This window comes from Leptodactylus fuscus, chromosome 4 (assembly GCF_031893055.1).
Source record: "Leptodactylus fuscus isolate aLepFus1 chromosome 4, aLepFus1.hap2, whole genome shotgun sequence".
NCBI classification, from domain to species: Eukaryota; Metazoa; Chordata; class Amphibia; order Anura; family Leptodactylidae; genus Leptodactylus; species Leptodactylus fuscus.
This window is the reverse complement of record NC_134268.1, coordinates 35,015,115-35,037,233: the sequence shown is the minus strand read 5'-3', so window position 1 is coordinate 35,037,233 and position 22,119 is coordinate 35,015,115. Positions and strand designations below refer to the sequence as shown.

Genomic DNA, 22,119 nt, shown 5'->3' with positions numbered 1-22,119 from the left:
CATTTTTGCAACTAGAAGTGGCGGACGTGGCACACTAGGGAGTCACAAGGAAACTCCATTCACTGAAACCTGGTCTTTCCTTCAAATTTGGATCAGAAAACCTACCAGTGTGCAAGCACCTTGCAAAAATGTGCAAAGGGGGCCTGAGGCCAGTCCTGCCCCCGTGTACAGGTGTATATGTGAGCAGCAATGTGCGGTATGTGAGGTCACAGCCAGTATTTCTGCCTCTCTTTGCAGACAGGGCACGCCCGCACACCGAGTTGCCACTGCACACTATTCACACTACAACACTGAGCTCTGCAGTCTCTGCCACACCAGTCACCATGCACATCAGCATCCCGCTCACTGAGGACCTCGTGGACAATCTAGGAGGACACTATGTGGTTAAGTATTAGGATTTCTGATATATATTTATTAATATACTGACATTGGTTTTGTGATAAGAGGATTTCACGGCTATTGATGACCTACCTTTATGACGTGTCGTCCATTGACGATCGGTGGGGATCTGACACCTGGGAGTCCTGTGGATCAGCTGTTGGAAGGGGTCATTCATACTGCTCATGGCTGTATGTGAGAATGGACACTCAGCCACTTAAATGGGGCTGAAATGCAAATAGGCCATGTGACCGATAACCGTGTTCCATGTCTTTGAAGCACGGCTTCCACTTAACAGCTGAGCCGGCCGCAGGGGTCCTAGGTGTCAGACCCTGCCAATATTCTATATGACATATTTTAAAGATAAGTTATGAATGAATAAGTCCTATAAAATCCCATTTAGGCTAAGGTTCAAGGTTTTTTGCAGATTTTGACCCTTTTTTTTTCGAGCTGTAACCAGGAGTGGATTGAGCAGAAGGTAGAAGTATAAGAAACTTCCTATACAGTATATTCCCAAGACTGTTTTGGAAACCGCAGCATGTACATTGCATGGATTTTTCTGCAATGTGTGGATGATAAAACGCATTTATGCCCCGTATGACATTGCGGTCTATACATTGGGAGAATTGTCCAATGTATTTACTCGGGGTTTTCGCGGTTATACCTTTTTTTGTTATTGTGTTGCCTATTTATGATATAGACACACGCCCTTGTTAAATGTTCTGCACATGTTAATTTAGATGCAGCTTTATAAACTATATGCACTTTGCCCCATTTGCTAAAAAATTGGTCATTTGCCCCTTTTTAATGCTTTCTAACCTGACAGTTCTGGATTAAAAACGCCACGTGCACTATTTAGGTTGCGATTTATGGGTTGTCGAGCGCTTTATGCCAGAAAAATGGCCTAGATTGTTGTATACAGAGGGACATATTCACTATGTCATGCGATATGTTTAAGCTCTAGACACACTAGCGTTAGGTTCACACCTGCGTTTCGGTTTCCGTTCTTCCAGTTCACTTGGGGGACTAAAATACAGAAACCCGATCTGCTTAAAAAGTGTTACCTGTGGAAACCTGCAGATCCCATAGATTATAATTGGTGAATGATATGTGAAACCTCGTCCACTATACTATTACTGTATATAGCAGTGGGTTAGCTATGGGTGGGTATGTGGATACAACCAGTGAGTCCAAAGCCATAGGCGGACTCTATATATTGATATATACATTGTGTTCCTAATGATCTAATCTGATTGGACCCAAATTGGAAGAGAGACGATCACTTTACTATATTGGGAGTAATACAGTATTTTATCAGGACAGAGGGTTCGGGTATCATGAAAGTGATGTTGAAATAAAGATTCGATTTTTTTTTTATGGAATGCTTCATGTGGTGAGTGCCCAGTTTTTCCCTTTTCTTCTATGGACTATGTACGTGCGGTTTATCTTGCTGAAGTGGTAGGACAGGATCCGCCTGTAGCTCAGTGTGTGTCCATTGCTGTTTTCTCTTTCACATTCTTGGCTGGAGGACTAGAATAAGGAAATAACCGGGTACTGATCACTAGTAATCTGCGACTTCCCTGCCATCACGCTTTTCAGTAGTTTCAGGCAATTCTATTATGATATGAGTGAAGCTCATGTGTTTTGTACACGTCATACTTTGTGAGCTATTTCTGGGTAGCATTATAAAGACTGCCATATTGGGGAATGTTCACACTAGCGCCAGACATCCGGAGGATTAGAAGACCAGACAAATGGACTGCTAAAATAGCGGACACCAACAAAGCCTGAGGGACCATATTGAATATAATGGAGTTCATCTTGGGTCTGTTCTTTTTATCTGAAATCACTGGTTAAAAAAATATATAAAAAAATCAGGTTTCCTGGACGGACTGGCACAGACGTGAACCCAGCCTTAGCTTGTGGTCTTCAACGTTTGTGTGGACCATAGTCCATAGTCGGGGCATTAACATTAAAAACAGTTTTTGTCACCTGTGTGCTGACTACGTAAAATAGATGGGCCGAGCTGCAAAAATGGACAGGAATAGGATCTGCTCCATATTTTGTGTTTCAGTTCTATAGCCCTCACATGGATCCATAAAAACTATAAGTGTGTGTGTGTGTAGGGCCATAGAAATGAATGGGTCCATATGCTATGAACCAAAACTCTAGTTGTGTGTACCAAGCCTCAGTGAATAGCATAACATTTACTTGCTATTGTACAGTTACTCCTGGCAGAACAGTATCAGTAATGGATAGGGGAGGTGGCACACTGCTCCTTATTGCACATGTCCTCTGCCTCAGAGACAAATGTAAAATGTGCTGCAGCCATAATGTGGATATTATCAGCAAAAAAACTGCTTGGACAGTATGTATGAAGACTTATAGAACGGACTGCCCTGCTAGACCCTGCACATATTTCAGCTTTTCATGGTACCTTTTAAAGACCTCCTATAGGCATTGGTAGGAAAAGTCTCTAGTATTAAAAGGAGTGTAGCGTTTCAGTATAGTTCTATAGCGCAGGGCCATAGAAAAGAGTGGGTCAGTGTTCTGTATAGCATACTAATAGCAGGTTCACCTAATATTACACCACTCTAATTTCAGAGATACTCTGTGTACCTGGAAGGCTTCATTCTTTTCAAAGTGCGATACAAAGCTCTCCACTACTGGGATGCTCAGGTAGGTACTTTCTCATGTGTGACTACTGATGGTGTCTGATGGCCAAGAGGATTGGACCACTGGACATGTGCTATATCAAAACTGGAGCAAAGGCAAAGTGGAGTAGTCACCTTTGACTATCAAACTGATTCTGGCCCCTCTGAAAAGTTGATCAGTGGCAACTATACCATATTTTGTATTTGCACCACTTTTTTTTCTTTGTGTACATTGTGCGCATCACTTTTTATACATCTTCCGCATACAGTTTTGGCAAAATTTGACCATATAGGGCTCACAATGTACATTTTTCCTATCAGTATGTCTTTGGAGCGTGGGAGGAAATCCATGCAAACACAGGGAGAACATACAAACTCCTTACAGATGTCATCCTTGGCAGGATTGGGTTAACCACTGAGCCACCGTGCTGTCCCTATAATTGCACCACTTTTTATACATCTTCCAAATGCAGTTTTGGCAAAATTTGACCAAGAGGAGCAAGTACTGTTTCTTTTATTTTACGCCATTTACCTTCCTCTTCTTTTCTGAAGATGGGCGGACGTGCATGCCCATGTAGTGTATGGCATGGCAGACAGAATTATCTATGGACACTTATTCACAGGTCCTTCTGGCTGTATCCTCATAAATGATTATCACTGATATCATCGAATGTCCTGTTATTACCATTCCCTGCACCAGTGGGCCCGATAATGTCCCTCCACTTGTCCTAATGTCTTGACTTAGCACTTCCACAGAAATAACAATACATATATATATATCCTCATACACTACAAACAGTTGAATGGTCCCACCAAAATTTGTGGGTTCATCCATCTAACGTCCTACGGTACCGGGACCGATAGCGCTTTACCCGGGGCACAGATCGGGAAAGCCGATAGTGCGCTGAATTCAGCGCACTGTCAGCTTTCCAGCAGTATATAGAACTGCCTGTGCCCAATCTGATGAAAGGTCCTCTTTAAGTGTCTGAAATCCTTGACTACAATGTATTTGCTAAACTGTTTTGCGTGTATCTGAAGACTTGTTTTGAGAGATCTACGGGTGGTTCTTGGCATGATATGATCTATGTGACGTGCTGGGGGTTTCTGTGTACACTATGAACTGATATTACAGGTTTTTGTTTTTATTTGACAAGCTTTATGCAATAAAAAAATCCTGTGGAATGTTGGACCGTGTACACATGGAGAGAATAAGATACAAGGCAGCACAGGGAAAGTCCCAAAACAAACTTCTTATTATTATGTTGGTGACGTTGTATTACCCGTTTTTTGTTTTTGTTTTTTTCTTTTCCAAGCCGTGTTAGTTGAACAGCTATCACTATTTTTTGGGAGCCTTCACACGGAGTAAACACGCGTGTATTTTTGCAAAATACACGTGTAAAAATAAGACTCTCATTGACTTCAATGACATTTTACAGGTGTATTTTTACACGTGTAAAAAATATCATTGAAGTCAATGGGAGTCTTATTTTTACACGTTTATTTTGCAAAAATACACGCGTGTTTACTCCGTGTGAAGGCTCCCTTTCACTTGTTGGGTTATTTTTACAGGATGTTTTTGTAAAAATTCTGGATTTGCTTTTCTGATACCTGTTGGAACTTGAACATGTTTTTTTTTTTAATGTGTATTCAATATGAAGTGTTGCAGTTTATTTTCTACATAACTAATGCAGTTGGTTCTATATTACAGATGCGTCATGTATTTGGCAAGAGGCTGCCAACGTTTCCACCAAAATATTATCTGGTGATGACTAAATCCATGCTCGTAGAAAGGAGAATTATGCTGGAGAAGTACTTACAAGAAGGTAATAGTAACTTTGTCTCCTACTTGATTCCATGTCATTCCAACCTTCTCCATGGATTATGTATATTTATTATCAACGCAGATATTATTAAAGGGGATATCCTATTTAACACTTTAATGGCAAATAAAATCCCAAGAAGCAGGGTGTTCAGTCCTGTTACCCCGACAATTGTGCATGGTCATTCTCCACTAGAGTAAATGAAAGATCCATAAACAGCCAAGTCCACTTAGTCACCTGCACTTACACTCTCTGGATTTTCTTTTGCTCTTTAGATGGGTCCTATATTTTTATTTTTAGAATTCTAGAACTGACCTCTACCGATCAATGGGAATGGCATACAGCAGGGGTCCTCAAACTATAGCCTGCGGGCCACATGAGGCCTGCCAAGGACATTTTTCCGGTCTGCTGCATGTGGCTGTTTCCCAGATCGCTCACTAACGGGGGAATCCAGTACAGGATTCCCCATTAGAGAGTGATCACTGCTTTCAGTTATACTGTATGTACAAATGCAAATACAGCTGAAAGCTGTCTGTGTAGGACGTGGTCCAAGTGACCGCGACCTACATTGACTGCAGAGCGTGACCTCTGCCCCGACGTGTGATCTTAGCTCCTGCAGTCAGAAGAAGGAGGATGGGTAAGTAGGGAGGGTGCGTATTGAGGGGCATATAATACTGGGGGGGCATACTGAGAAGCATATAATACTGTGGGGGGGCGTACTGAGGAGCATATAATACTGTGTGGGGGGGGGCGTACTGAGGAGCATATAATACTATGTGGGGGGCGTACTGAGACGCATATAATACTGTGTGTGGGGGGGTGTACTGAGAAGCATATAATACTGTGTGTGGGGGGGGGGGCGTACTGAGAAGCATATAATACTGTGTGTGTGTGGAGGGGTGTGTACTGAGGAGCATATAATACTGTGTTGGGGGGGCGTACTGAGGAGCGTATAATATTTTTTGGGGGGAGCTACTGTGGAGCGTATAATCTTCTTCTTTTTTTTTTATCTATATTTCAACCTTCCAATGGTCTGAGGGACAGTGAACTGGTCCGCTGTTTAAAAAGTTTGAGGACTCCCGACATACAGTATAACAAATCTATTATCTTTGTCCTGTCTTACAGTTGTCTCAGATCCTGTTATTTCCAGCAGCGAAATTTTCATCACGTGTTTTAAGAAGTTACAACTGGTAAGCAGGTGGCAGATATTGGGAGGGTATTCCAAGTAGTTTTCGGTTCCTTGGTCACTTGCCTGCTTTATGTCATTGTTCTCTCACCCTGTACTTCACTGTCGATTAGTATTCTCAACGGTCCACCGGTGCTATATCTGTGAACCGATCCTTATAACCTTGTGAAGATGGTGAAAGGTGATCTGAACTGATTAAAATATGTGTGTTTTACAGGAAACCTTTAAGATGCCATCTGTAAAAGCAATTCTTAAAATTTACTTGCCAGATGGCAGACAGGTTGATGTAGACTCCAAGACTTCTGACACGGCGGAGAGAGTACTACAAGTAATTCATGTCTTGTTGTTTTTTTTTCTAATTTTTAGCCTAAGGCCACTTGGGATGGGTCCAAGGACAGCATGGTGGCTCAGTGGTTAACCCTGCTACATGGGTTTAAATCCAGCCAAGGACAACTCTCTCTATGGTAGATGTTGTGGGGCCACCATTAGAACAGTCTGGTCTCCTTTCAGAGCACATGTACACTTGATGGTGTGCATGGGGATGTCGGGAGGAATCCTATTAATATTATAAATGTGAAAGTTTGTGTGCTTGGATGCTTGTGGGTTTGTGTGTTTGGATGTTTGTTCCTCAATCACACCCGAACGGCTGAATGAATTTCCTAGAAATTTCACACACACCTACATATTGGCCAGGAAGGAAAAATGGGCTACTTTAAAAGTGTCTCGCTCACCCCAAAACGCTACCGCGACCCTCCAAAGTTGTCTCCTGCTCCGCTGTCAGCCTGGCCATGACGACAACGCAGGTAGTTACACGCCACTCCTATTGGTGCATGGCGGTATGTGGGCGGGATAGGGAGCCAGCACAGCGGCCCATAGTTTGGCGCCGAATTGTGGGCGTGACCAGCGCGTGGGGACCCGTCGCTCAACATGGCGGCTGCCCGCATGGTTCCGAACACCACTGACATGCTGACTGGCCACACATTGCCTCAGGCCGGAGTAGCCGCACACCTCCCCAGCATCTACATGGTGAGTGCTGCGGGAACAGGGATCGGCGGGTTGCTTAAGAGAGGAGGGTGGGGTGGGCACAGGTGATGGGTAGGGGCGGGGGGAAGGGGGTTGCTGGTTTGTGGGAGGTGTGGTGGTAGGGGTTAGGGAGGGGGCTGGGGGGGGGGTTGGCACCAGAGGGCAGAAGGTAAGTAGGGGGGAGGGGGTCCAGATTGCACATGTGGAAAGGGGGGGGAGGGTAACCGGGGTCACGGGTGGGTGGGGGGGGGGGGGAAGGCGTAGATGTAGGAGGTGACTGTAATCTCTAAAGGGGGGGAAGGGGGCCGGGGACACGGGTGGGAGGTAAGGGGAGAGCCGGGGGTGCAGGTGGGGGGGAAAGGGGAGGGCCGGAGGTGCAGCAGCGGGGCTGTGTGGTCCCAGACCATGATGCTGTGGGAGGGGCCCGCACCGGCCACAAGGAAAGGGCCGTGGGGGGGCCACGGGCTGCACTGCAGGTGGTTCGCGCAAGGGTGAGGGGACAGCAGACGAACTCGCGGGTTATAGCTAGTATATATTATATAGGTATGTTGAGGAGGTCTTATTAGTATTGTATACTTTCTTTTTCCAGGCTGCATTGTACAAATTAAATGTATCCAGAGAACTTACCGAATATTTCAGCTTGTTTATTACACACACAGACACTAATGGCGTATTCTCAGGTAGGTTCTTGGGTTTGTCTTTGATACCATATGACCAATAATGTAGCTAAAATGGAAGATTCCAATTAAAATTACTTTTTACCAGAATAGAAACTATTCATCACTTGATGTACACACCTATAGTGATAACTTTCTGAATTGAGACACGTGTCTAGGGCAGCCTTGCAAGAAGTGTGGCTGCTCCTCATGGGCAGTGCAATATGATAGATGATATTGTGTCTATTGATGTTGTCGTCCTTGTTCAATATGTTTCTTCACATATCTTTGAATTCATTTTTGAGTTCTAATCCATAGATATATATCGTAGTATTGTTTAATTTTGCCATTGAGAGTCCTGATGATCCCGCCCACGCACAGTGATTGACAACCTTCTGTGTACATACACTGGAACAATGAGGGCGTTATCTTGGGTTGGGCAGGGTAAGCAGCACTCTCACTTTCTCCGACCTCGCCAGGCAATATGGAAGCAAAGGACCCACGTTCTAATGATAGATATGGGACCAGCATCTATCAAAAACTTATGGGATATCCTTTAGATGTGCTATAGGAAAGGAATATCCCTAAGGGCCAGTTTTGGCAAAGAGATCACTGAGCAGTTCAATTATGTTGACGTCATGTATACTACCCATTATATGATGTGACTAATCCTCTTCTATCTGCAGTGGTGAAGTGGGTCGCACCTTTTGAAATCCCATTTTTAACCATCTGGAACATTAATAATGATTCATATCAGATAGACATCAGGAAGTGGTGAGTGCCCGGAAATTCAATTATACACCTTCTCCACCTGAGCTGCCTATGTGTGGCCATGGAACGTATCTTGGCTAATACTGTAGGGGATTGTAGGGTTATAGGTTGGACTGATGTCTTCATCCAACCTCATCTACTATGTAACTATGTAATATAGTAGACACTTGTTCAGCCCACAAAATAGTCCAATATAGCTAAATTTGTGGTGAATAACTGGGCCATATGGGATGGTGTCCACATAGCTCATGCCTCCTTTCCCCATCACCATGGCCTATAAACGCCTGCCACTGAGTGTGTGATGCAAACCAATTTTACAGACTAAATCTCCAAATTGTAGTCCTGTGTTCACATGTGGCAGAGTTCATTGCAGAAATTGCTAGAAATACCAGAACATGTATTAGTAATGTCATGTCATCCTTGTGTCTGCAGTTATATGACGCCTTCTACTGATGCTATGCTCATGGGTTGCACAGCCACTATTGATCTGCTCTATGCCCAGGTATGATATGATGTGAAATTTCTCACATGCACTTCTCACATTGTGTTTTCCATGTGCATGCAGTCTATGCACCAAGAACGTTCGTGACACATTAAAAGAAGGACAAACTGACTCGTACTGAACCGCGTTCCACCTGAATATTCCAAATTGTTTTTTTTTTGTTTTTTTTTTTACAAAACCGAACAAATGGAGAGCTGTCTCGGGCGAACTAAAATGGCCACTGCATAATACTGTAGAGTCTCTTCAGACCCAAGAGTATAAGGGCCCCTTCACACGGAGGATATGCTGGCTGATTCTGAATGTGTAAACGTTCCGAATCAGCGGCGTTTAAAACAGATCCCATTGCTTTCTATGGGAGCCGGCATATGTGCGCTCCCCATAGAAATGAATGGGCTGCTTTTTTCCATTCATTTCTATGGGGAGCACACGTGTGCCAGCTCCCATAGAAAGCAATGGGATCTGTTTTAAACGCCGCTGACTTACACGTTCAGAATCAGCCAGCATATCCTCCGTGTGAAGGGGCCCTAATAGGTGGAAGCCCAGAGGTAGTGACAAAAGTATAAACATACATTCAAATCCACCTTCTCTTACCTCTTTTGGGTCTCTTCATTGTGCTCGGTTCTCTCCTGCTGATGTCACATACCCGGGGTCACTGCTGAATTCTGTGATGGGGCACAAGTGGTCACATGTGTGCACTATGTCCTACACTATGTTTTATAGATAGGTTCCTAGGAGCCCTGACAGTGTCCTACACTATGTGTTATAGATAGGTTCCTAGGAGCCCTGACAGTGTCCTACACTATGTGTTATAGATAGGTTCCTAGGAGTCCTGACAGTATTCTACCCTATGTTTTATAGATAGGTTCCTAGGAGCCCTGACAGTATTCTACACTATGTTTTATAGATAGGTTCCTAGGAGCCCTGACAGTGTTCTACACTATGTTTTATAGATAGGTTCCTAGGAGCCCTGACAGCTAACAAGGTGCTTCATGCTTATGAAATCCTGAGGTGAAGAAATCCTAGTAGTATATTCTATGCGGATATGATTGGATATGCTGTTGATCTTCACTACAGAAGAGCTCTACATGAACAGAATTTATTTACTGGCATTTATTTACAGGCTGTTCAAGAATTAAAGATGAACTGGTCGAAACCAACAAAACAGCAAATGACAGCACTTATGGAGTTAATAAAAATGGATAATAAAGTAAAGGTAATGTTACCTACCTGCCGTCTGCTCTAATGCACTCACTGTCCGTTATGTGAGGTCCATCTGTAGCAGCAGAGACAGTCAGGATCTTATTACTATGTATAACCGCTGTTGATTTCAATGTATATTTTGAGGTTCTTGACATTTTACATTTCAGGTCTTGGAGCTGATGCAAGAAGTGGAGCACTACAGTTATCAGAAATTGGACCCTGGTGTCACCGATTATCTAGATGACAACACCAAAGTCACAGTCTCTGTGGGAAATAATGAACTCTTCTGCAGCTTTAAGACCTCTGACAACAAGACTGAAATTGTCAGGCTCCATATTGGTGAAGTTGCTTGCTGGCATGTCATGTTCTATGTAAGTCGTGTTCCTATGGATGGAGCAGCGTTTAGTTGTTGGTTGGCTAGTCGATGATGTCAGCTGATCAGGTCCTTCATGCAAGCCTAAAACATTCTTGGTGACCTTCTGTAAAAAGGGGATGTGCTGCCCACAATGCAAACTGTATGGCTGTGAGATATCACTGGTGTAAGCATGGCATAGGATGTAACAGTCACGAGAATTATTAATGTGATGCTATTGCTGTGGGACAGGAGCAATGGCACATTTAAAGGGTCTGAAAGATATATATAATTTTTTTTTTCTCTTAGAGGCGTTCACATTACCATTAGTAGTGTCATTTTCTAGTATCCATTACAAAATGTTAAAAGTGGACACTAACAGATCGGTCATAAATCCTTTAAATAATAACACAGGGTACAGCACTTTTGTGTCCATTACTTTCAGTCGCCCAATATACTGTCCATTATTACTGTCCAATTTTATTAATTTATTTGTTTATTCATTTTTCTAGGCATATTACTGTTTATTATTTCCCTAAAAATTATTAATAAAATTAGTATAACTGTTGTGAATATATTACTAATGTCCAGAGCTCCTGGGCCCCGGTGCAAAATCTGTAATGGGCCCCTACCTACCTTGTACCATTTAGAATATTGGTACATTTCATGGACCCTTGGGTCCTCTCAAGGTCCAGGGCCTGGTAGTGACTGCTACTGCTGCACCCCCAATAGCTATACCCCTACTGCCATATTGTACAAGGGAGCTACAAACTATATGAATGAAGATGGCAGATGGCTGAGGCTTTAATCAGTTCCTTATTTTTCAGCATCCAGAAAAGACCATCGATCAACAGGAGTTTAAGCTTCGGTACGTGGATGGAGATGTTCTGAAATGGATTACAATATGGACAAACCAGGTTAGTCAGGGGTAAGGGGCTAAATAATGGTACATAACAAGTTATAAACGTATGAGCACCTTAAGAGCTGGAGGAATCAGATAAGATACTATATGCCTTATGTAATATTGTTTATACCGTCATCATGACTTTACTGACACGACCACAGATGGCAGTATCGCCCTATTAACATAACAACAATACCTACCATGTTGCTGAAAAATTAATGATAAACAATGAATCACCTTTTTTTTTTTTTTTTTTTTTTGCAGTGTTTCTTAATCTACGTGTACCAAATAGGCTATGTGCTGCAGGACCAAGAGCTAAACATAGGGGTTTTCCAGCCCCAAATGTACTTTTCATACGGATGACCTATCTACAGGAGAGGTCGTCGGTGTCTGATCTGTGATGGTCTGACACCTAGAGTTTGCACGGATCAGCTGCTGTAGTGGTCGCTTCTAGGATACTGCAGCTCCCCGCCTATCACTTGAATAGGAGAGACTGCATGTCCCTGCTGCCCCTTGTCCACTGCAGCAGCTTCGGCCACTTGCAGGCTGTTGGAACGGCTGATTTGTGCAGGGTGCAGGTGTCCATCCCCACAAATCAGATACTGATGACTGATGAAGAGTCCATTTGGGGCTTGAAAACCCCTTTAAGGCTAAGGCCCCATGTAGCGGGCCACAGCAAAAAAAAAGTTCTGCAGGAAAAAACACAGCAGGTTTCCTCTACGGACCTTTTGCTTCCATTATACCTATAGGAAAACCGCAAATACTACAGTATATTTCACTACCTTGACGTATATATTGGGGTGATGCGAGGCCAAATGATACTGTACGAATATGCTTCTATTACTATAGTTTATGCCAATGCAGCCCAGTAATAAAGGCCAGAGGTGCACTGATACTAATTGTCCATCATGTGAACCCTCACAGGTATAGAGGATAACCCAATATGATCTTATAATAACATCTCTTGTCACTTTCAGTTGTTCCTGTTGAGTACTTGGTTGAAAAAGATGCAGAGAGAACAACCGGTGACCAAGGAGAACCTAGAGATTGTAAGTAACAGGAAATCATTCAGAACTTTCCTATGGAACATATTCAGTAACCTATTACATAAAGGTCAATGACCCTTTCTATTATTTTAGCAAGAAAACAGGAGCTCAAACAATATCTACACGAGAAAGCAAACAAAGGTAGGTCTGCTAAAGACTGATAAATGCGATACAGAGCTGTGATCTTCTCCTGTCTATATCGATACACATAGATAGATAGATAGATAGATAGATAGATAGATAGATAGATAGAGCTATCTATCTATCTATCTATTAGTATAGCAACTATCTTCTCACCATCAAGTATGGATTATCAGTTAACCTCTATGGACCCCGTAAAATACTATAGACCACTAAGACAATTTATAACCAGTATCCGATCTGTGGTGAACTCATTAACTATAGAGAATTATATATTTTGCTTACTCACCGTATATAGCACCATCATATTCCGCAGCGCTTTACAAATATTGTTAACATTGTCCCAAGTAGGCCTCATAATCTAAGTTCCCTATCAATATGTCTTTGGAGTGTGGGAGAACCCAGAGAAAATCCACACAAACACATGAAGAAAGGACAAACTCCATGCAGATGTCCTTTAGCTGGACTTAAACTTAGGATTCCAGCGATTCATAGCTGCAGTGCTAACCACTGAGCCACTGTGTTAACCACTGAGCCACTGTGATCCCCTGAGACTTATACATTTGGATGAGCCATTCTAAAGCTTGCCATACCCATCATATATGTCAATCCAACCCAGCCAACTATTTTAAATGTATTGGGTGCCCACTGTCACTGTCTGGCAGTGTTTTTCTCCCTGTTGAGAACATATGCACATGTATGGGCAAGTTGGGCGAGATAACACTTGGCCAAACAAGCATTTGGATGACAACTTGCCTAATGTGAGTGGCTACTTTACGGTATGTTCACATGGAGGAAAAGGTCGCGGAAACCTTTTCCGCCTTGTGAACATTCCGCGCGGCTAACTGCGACAGGATACCAATGTAGCATCAGCATTCCATCGCGGCATTCCACTCCTGTTTAGGCCCAAATGAATGGGCCTAAACAGGAGTATGTCTCGAGCCATGGTCACCATGGCTGAATCAGCCGCAAAAACCGTGGCAAGATAGGGCATCTCACTTCTTCTTTCCGCTACTAGCTAGTGGAAAAGAAAAGCGAGCAACTCCCATTGAAGTCAATGGGAGCCGTTTTTGGAGGCGCATTCCACATCAAAATCTGCTGCCAAAAATCTCCATGTGAACTAGGCTTTAGGGGGCATTTCTTTGTACTTGCAGCCACATACAGTGCAAGAGTTTTTAATGATTTAATTTAAGAAGACACTGGACCCACCAAATGGACTTATATAAAGTGTGTAACAAAACACGGCTTCATACAGTAGTGTGTAGGGTCAAAAGATTTCCATTGCAGGAATATATTATTTTCCAGGTATTACTAGGATTGCACAATCCTGCCATTTCCACTGAAGGATTGTCAACATTTCCCGGGCTCTGCAATAAACTAATGTGCAGACAAGGTCATATTAGTGAGGGCATTTAAAGAGGTTGTCCAAAACTTGTTATTGATGATCTGTTCATATGATGGGTCATCAATATCCTTTCGGAGTGGATATGACACCGGGCATCCCCAATGAACAGCTGATGTGGGTATTGGATCGGAATTGCTGAAATCAGACAGCTCCATACACCAAGATACTGCGCCTGGACCCATTTAATTGTATAGCAGCTGACCTGCACAGTCGCTAAACAGTGTACTGAACCATCTGGTTCTGCATCTGTAGATTTGGTGGTCACAAAAGCTCAACAGTGGGGGTGTCAGTTGTTGGACCCCCAATAATCTGATATTGGTGACCTATTATAAGGATAGCTAAAACTGAGCCCTAGGACAGGAGGACTGGGTACTTCTTCCCCATATTCTAGTTTGTAGAACCTATGCAGAGGGAATTCATGGACAGGTTAAAAGGGAATGGGTCAACCCGAGCAGGTCACCCCTCTCTGAGGCAGCAGCATGAACTGCCTATGGTATATACTCCTTTATAAGTGACCTGATAAAGGGGTCATTTCAATAGAAAATGAACTTACAGTACTCCTCCTTCAATAACTCTACACCATCGTGGTTATACCTTTGATTCATGATAAATTTCTGAATTTTTGTCTTCACAGATAGACGTCCCTTGTAAAAAGGAATCCTTTCCCAATATAAAATGTGATTTGTCGAATCTGTCTGACTGCGATCTATAAAGAGACTCTCCTGATCAGGATAAATGTATAGCTTAAATATTTAGTGCCCTTCTTTGTAATATTCCTGGTGTGGTCCCTCAGATTCCCAGTGCCTTGTAAGGGCTCATTCACACGGGCACTAAGGGGGCGGATTATGGCGCGTAATCCACGTCATAATCCGCCCCCTCACAATAGTGGTCTATGTAGACTGCCAGAAGCGGGCTGCCCGTTCTTCAAGCGGGTTCCGCGGCTCGAAGAGTTGCCCCGTTCATTTGGGCCTGCTCCGAAAGGGGAAGCCGCGACAGTTGTGGCAGGCGGGTTTTGACCCGAGAGTGACGTGGCTCCCCGTGTCAATCTCCGTGCCAAAATCCACTTTTGATAGACCCCTCCCACTCTTGGATGGATTGTCACAGAGCTGGGGGGGGGGGGGGGGGGTTCAGACTACCACAGTACAATGTGCATATAGTAGCTCAAGAAACTGGTGGCAAGTCTATAGACATCAAGAAGAGGTCTGAGATTGGGAGGAAGCGTACTTGAAAGATAAAAAATGAGGACACCCAATATTTCAATGATGTATTTAGTGTGAAATTTTCATTGGGAAATAATTGTTTCAAACGGACATTTTACCCAGTGATGTTCTAGACTTTTCCGTTATGTGAGACATTCTTCTTCAAAACAACACTGACTTACAGCTAAAATGGGATCTATTGTATTTATGGCCCGAAATGTGACTGTACAGAACCTCCAAGGCAGAGCCTAATGTCCTAATGTGTATAACACAAGTTGTAAATAAAGAATGAGAATTTTTATAAAAATATGACTGGAAATGAGTTTTGTGCATAGTCATTTGTTGTGTACATGGCGGCTCCAGATCAGCAGGGGGGTTCTGGGTGAAAAGGATGATGAGTCCTGCTCCCCTTTTGTGTTTTAGGAGATGTACAATATGAATTGCATAATAATACCACCATACATTAATAAATAACACTGTCACACTGAACCTGAATGTGTCCTCTCACAATGAGGCCTCTGAGATAAGAATCAACAGCTTACAGACATGTCCAAGTCTACATCCTTTCACGTGTCCTCACCTTGTAGCTTTGACATGGAGATCTGCTAAGCTTACCAATATCTAAAATGTCACCCATGAAACATGTCCAGAAGAATAAAAGGGCACCAAAGGAAATGAAGACAAACTTTACTTCACGTCCTTGTGTTTCCAACTACAGGCCAGGGCCCCACGTTGAGAAAATGCAATGGCTGTATTTTGGACTAAGGCCCCACATAGCGGGCCACAGCAAAAAAGTGCTGCGAGAAAAACCGTGGCAGAAACGCATCAAGGTTTTCCTGCTGTGCTTTTCACGAAAAAGGAAACCTCTACGGACTTTCTGCTTTAATTATACTTATAGGGAAATTGCTGGTGTTTCCATAGGTATAATTGACATGCTACAATTTCCGAAACTGCGACAGTTTTGGAAATTGCAATACTTCTGCTGTGTGTATTTTTCTGCAATCTGTGGCTGGGATTCTCTTTGTAGTGACTGAAAAACACCATGTTTTTTTCCACAGCGTTTACTCCACATGGGGCCCCTGGCCTTAGGCTAAGTTCACACGGAATCTTTTTGGTCAGGATTTTGATGTGAAATCCTGCATTAAAAAAATCGCCTCCCATTCACTTCAATGGGAGCCGGTCATTTCCTTTTTCCGCAAGCGGTTTTTGTCCTGCTCACGGAAAAAAGTAGCAGCAGGCCTTTTCTTCAGGCAGATTCTGCAGCTGATTCAACCGTGGAGGATCCACCTCGCAACACCTCCCTTCCAACTAGGCCCATTTATTTAGGCCTAATCCGGAGCGGAATGCTGCCCAAAATACTCCCGTGTGAACCCGGCATTACAGTTCCTGCAAAATGGAATTAGATACCGTATATACTCGAGTATAAGCCGACCCGAATATAAGCCAAGGCTCCTAATTTTACCACAAAAAACTGGGAAAACTTATTGACTCAAGTATAAGCCTAAGGGGGGGAAATGCAGCAGCTACTGGAAAATTTCAAAAAATTAAAATGGTTGGAGTTTTTGGGTGCAGTAGTTGCTGGGGAAGGGGAGGGGGTGTTTGGTTGTCTGTCTGCCCCTTCCCTGAGCTTGAGGACTGGGTTTTTCTTCCCCCACTTGGAATTCAGTCTGGCTGTATATAGGGTATCTGCAGTGCTCCTATTAACCCCTTCCTGACGGAACAGGAGCACTGCAGATCCCCTATATTCAGTAGACTGGGCACTGTCAGACACAGGGAGACCTAATGTGTATGTGCATCACAGTCATTTTCTACTTTTACATGTATTCTAGGGAAAGGAGGGATTTACAACTTTTATTTACTTTATTTTTTTATTATATTTTTGCAAAGCTTATTTTTTGGTCACTATTTTATGGGAGATTCTATACATTACTATTGCGGCTGGTCATAGAACCCTCCCCCCCCCCCAAAAAAAAAAAAAAAAAAGAAGTTTTTTTATTTGCTTGAGTCGAGTATAAGCCGAGGGGGGCTTTTTCAGCACAAAAAACTGCTGAATAATTCGGCTTATACTCGAGTATATACGGTAATCTTATCCACACGTTCTTTGAAGACGATGGGGATTTTGAAAATCGCAGCATATCAATTATACCTACAGAAACACCGGTGTTTATAATATAGATATAATCGGGGTAGAAACTGTCTCTTTCAGACTTTTTCTGCTGAAAAAACTTTTTTTTCCCCCACAGCGTTTTTTTTTTTCTTATCTCGCTACGCAGGGCCTTGGATGCATACTTTATATTATTTTTTTATTAGATTGTGTATAAGTCTGATAAAGTGTTCACAAGTTCCACCAGGCTCTGCATTAGGTTACTCCCTATACACCGGGTTAGTCTGAGGCTGCCATGGCTTTTATTTCTATACATTAGGACAATCCTCCTATTCTCCTGATAATGATTAACCAGTAATAAAAAGCTCCAGTTCCGTCCACATCTATTATAATCCTATCAAATGTTTATCTTGTCTGGTGTCAAGTGTCAGAGTCGGGCATTAGAGGCCCTAGTGTTTAGCTGCCTGTCCTCCTCACAGTACGCCCTTCCCCCTGTATACACAAACATCTGAATAATCTGGTTTTACTAGAACAGTCCCACTTTGTTCAGGCCTGTAGAACAGAACAAACAGGAAAGGAAGCGCTGTGTGCACGCTGCCGAATATCCTAACACTTGTGTAATGGTCTAGTATTCCCTCCCACCAGCTTGTAACATTTCAGCTATGCCTGTGAAAACCTTACAGGAAGGTAACAGGTGAGCAACGCCTGGCAATGTGGCGGCCTGTGCGCGGCTTACTACGGTGATAAATATCTTAATTATACTTTACGTGTTTTATGGTTGATGACAACATATCTGACCCTATTAATCCACATTTACTGATTAGGCTACGCCTGTGCAAAAAAAATAAAAAATGGAATTCGCAAATATCATTTGCAATTAATTTGCAGTAAAATTTCCAACAAATAATAAATAGCAGGAAAAAAAAAACCATTAAAAATAAGTTGCATTTTTTTCTGTGTTTTTGTTGTTTTTTTTCTTACCTCCTTCCCCCCCCATTAAATCTATAGTGAAAATTCTTGTGATTCAAAGCTACTAAGTTTTTGAGGCTAAGGCCCCACCGTAGCGGGCTGCAGAAAAAAAGCAATTATACCTATAGGGAAACCGCTGGTAGGTATAATTGACATTCTGCAATTTCCAACTAGAAATTTGGTTTGGCTCATAATACTGGATTGAAAACTGTAACAAAAACTGGAGTTTTCCCAAAAAAAGGCCATATGTGAAATTATCCCAAGGCCCCCTTCAGATGACCGTGGCTGTGATCAGTGTGTTATACTTGTATGTCAAGGATAGCGCACTGCCCCATTCATTTCTATGGGCCCGTACACACGACCGTGAATTACATGGTCACATATGCGGGTCATCAGTTTAGGTCACAAAATATAGAACAGCCCCTATTCCTGTCTGATTTTGCAGCCTTTGCTTCCGTGGCTCCTGTTCAGTTAATGAAAGACGGCCCGTGCACGACTGGCGCATGGGAACATCTGGGTGTGCCGCCCGTGCCTTTAATTCATGGCCGACCAACAGCACATGTTCGTCTACAACTGGCCTAAAGCAGAGGCCCCGCGTAGCGAAATCCAGCCAGAATCTCATCTACTTTGCAGGTACTGTAAAACACCATTTCACCATTCAGCCTAAGACTCAGGCCCCACTTTGTGGAAATACAATTTTTGTTTTTAGCAGACTTTGCTGTATTTTTTTTTGAGCAAAAGCCAAGAATGGCTACAAAAGCAATGAGAAATAAATAAGAAGTTTTTATACTTCTACCTTCTACTCCAACCACTCCTGGCTTTGGTTGAGAAAAAAAAGTGCTGCAAAATCTGCAATCAAAAAAGCTGTGTTTTTGGTACGTGGCAACTAAAAGCCGGTGTACTATACCACATCCAGCCATGCACTCCGCTCCGGATTAGGCCCAATAAATGGGCTTAGTTAGGAGGAGGGAGTGTCTTCAGCCCAAATCGTGAAGCAAAACGGCCTGAAGAGTGAGCACCTTGCTGAGTGGCTCCCATTGATTTCAATGGACACCGTCTTTTTGGTCAGATTTTGAGGCGGATACGACCTCAAAATCCTGACCAAAAAAAACCCTGTGTGAACTTACCCTTAGGCCCCATGTTGCAGAAAACTGCCTTATTTTTTGTTGCAAATGAGAATCTATAAAAGGAATATGAAATATATAAGAAGTTCTTCACCTTCTACTCCAACCACTCTTGGCTTTGGCTAAAAAAAAATGCAGCAAAATCTGCAACAAAACAGCAGTTTTTCATAATGTAGGGCCTACAAGGTCACATGTTGCAGAAAAGCAGTATTTTTGACTGCTTTGGAAACAAAAACTCTGCATTTTACGATACCTGCAAAGCGAATGAGATTTCATTTACTCCCATCTACACATGGCAGGGGGGAAAAACGCAACTGTTTCTGCTGTGTGTATTTTTCTGCAATGTGTGGATGAGATTATAACATATCCCATGTGATTGTAAAACGTTGCGGATTTTTCTGTAGCGTTTCCGCCACATGGGGCCTCTGGAGTTATGTGGTGGTGATGGGGGTACCAATATGGCCCTGTTCCCATGTATATCAGGGAGCCCGTATATACGTAAGGTGCAAAGCAACAGATAAAATAAAGCAAAATGACCAAAGTATCAGAAAAGTTTGCAGTTGTAACAAAGCGAGGATCCCCTTGAGTGTGCCGGCCTCCTGTGCTGTGACACTGCCTATAAGCATACCCCATGCAAAACAATGAGAACAATCCCATGCAGCTTCAGCACTAGAAATCATGCAAATATTGGCCGTGTGAATGGGCCCTTATTGTTGCTACATTAGGCTGAAAGTTGCTTAGACAGCTTATTCCCCTGCCAGGACAGCAGAACCAGTCAAAGCATTAACCATATGTGGCCAGGCTAAAATTAGCTGCATTAAAACAAAAGTAACAAAGGCTGTAATGCAAACAACATGACACAAAGTGTGACTCTATGTAGTGTTCATATGTAACAGGAAATTTCTTTGCAGATACTATGCACATGCAAGGAAGGAATGACAATACTGTATTGAAGTGCTAATGTATGCAGCCAGAAGTCTGGAGAACTAATACATTCAGTGTATCCCAGGCCAAGTCCCACACCCAGAGCCCAACCGCCTGTGATAATTGGAAGCCAGCCGCCTGCTGTGCATTGATAAACTAAAGGCCTTGTAGTAATCTACTTAGCAAGTCAATGTAAACTTTACAAAAGTAGCAGGGCAAATATTTACATGCATTGTGCCAGCTGCTAAATTCATCTTTTATTGTAGCTATTATTTTTTTCCATTGTTTAATTCTTGCATTTTTTTTAGTTATTTTATTGTATTTTTATATATAATATTATTTCATTGAAAGGATTCTATCATTAGAATCCTTTTTTTGATATCACATCAAATTAGCCTTAAGAAATGCTACTCGTCCCCTATCTTTACATAGCTACATTACAAATTGTACGGTGCTGCGGAATATGTTGGCGCTATATAAATAAAATGTATTATTATTATTATTATTATCATGCTGCCGTTCCGTTGATATTCCGGTTTTCCCGATATGCAAATGATTTTCTAAACAGCATAGGGGGCGCCCCGCGTCCCCATGCTGCACCTCTCTGCAATGTCCTTCGAGTCTACTTTCAGCAAGCCTGCATTCGGAATCTAAATCCCACACATGCTCAGTCGGGATTTGCCATCAGGTTTCGAGCACAGCCGTCTATTCGGCCATTTTTTTCCTCTATCAGTATGCCTTTGTAGAATGGGAGGAAATCCACACAAACACGGGGAGAACATACAAACTCCTTACAGATGTTGTTCGAACATGGTGGGATTCAAACCCAGGAGCTCCAGCGCTGCAATTGCTAACCACTCAGCCACCATTTTGCTCCTATTCGGCCATTTTACTGTGGCCGTTTACAGGAACAGTACGCTTGTGTAAGCGGCCACAGTAAAATGGCTTAACAGACACGCACAGTCAGCTTTGCCCGAAGCCCGATGGCAGAGCCAACTGTGCATGCACGAAATTTAGATTCTGAACGCAGGCTTGCTAGAAGATGACTACACTAAGGACACGGCAGAGAGGCATGGCTGTAGAAGATGGAGGCATGGCTGTAGAAGATGGAGGCATCACTGAAGAGTTCTCAGGCAGCAACAAGGGACGCCTCCTGTGCTGTCTGGAGACTCATTTGCATACTGAGAAAAACGGTATAGCAACGGAACGGCGGCGCGGAGCAGAAATATAAAGGTAGCCTTTCTTTTAAGGTTATTCCGACATGATATTATCTGAAAAAGGGATTCTAACGATAGTAAGGGCCTCTTCACATGGCGTAAGCGCGCCGCTCATTTAGACCCGTATACGCGAGCGCTTCAAAACACATCCCATTCACTTCAATGGGAGTGCGTGTAAAGCCGGCTTCACGCGCGCTCCCATTGCAGTGAATGGGATGTGTTTTGAAGCGCTCGTGTGTACGGGTCTAAATGAGCAGCGCGCTTACGCCATGTGAAGAGGCCCTAACAACACCGCAGTGCAAAGGCCCCCAAACTGAAGAACCAGACACCTGATACATATGAACGACTTCTTAGGCTAGGTTCACATGGAGGAAAATGAAGAGAAATTCCTCTTCTTTTTCTGCCGCCATATTCGTCCGCATCAGCATGCTGATGTGGCTTTCCTCTGCTGATTAGGCCTGAATAAATGGACTCCTGAGACGCGGAATACGTGCCTTGCATTGCTTTTTAGTGATGTCCCACTGGGGGACCTGAACCGGCGATG

General features: G+C 43.1%; 1 protein-coding gene across 1 annotated transcript; it reads left to right on the top strand.

Annotated features, from left to right (window-relative positions):
- The first annotated feature begins 305 nt into the window (after positions 1-305).
- SNX31 (sorting nexin 31) lies at positions 306-14,900 on the top strand. Its single transcript, XM_075272093.1, has 14 exons — positions 306-383; positions 2,983-3,057; positions 4,741-4,855; positions 5,978-6,042; positions 6,256-6,366; positions 7,651-7,741; positions 8,404-8,491; positions 8,921-8,990; positions 10,111-10,203; positions 10,358-10,561; positions 11,370-11,459; positions 12,424-12,495; positions 12,586-12,633; positions 14,673-14,900. The coding sequence occupies exons 1-14, from the start codon at positions 324-326 to the stop codon at positions 14,748-14,750; spliced, it is 1,260 nt and encodes a 419-aa protein (XP_075128194.1). The 5' UTR covers positions 306-323; the 3' UTR covers positions 14,751-14,900.
- Positions 14,901-22,119: the final 7,219 nt, after the last annotated feature.

Bases quoted from the DNA above. Each gene is read 5' to 3' on its own strand.
- SNX31 (XM_075272093.1), top strand. From the start codon at position 324: ATGCACATCAGCATCCCGCTCACTGAGGACCTCGTGGACAATCTAGGA. The intron at 6,043-6,255 runs GTAAGCAGGTGG...TGTGTTTTACAG, and splicing joins GTTTTAAGAAGTTACAACTG to GAAACCTTTAAGATGCCATC. The intron at 10,562-11,369 runs GTAAGTCGTGTT...CTTATTTTTCAG, and splicing joins GCTGGCATGTCATGTTCTAT to CATCCAGAAAAGACCATCGA.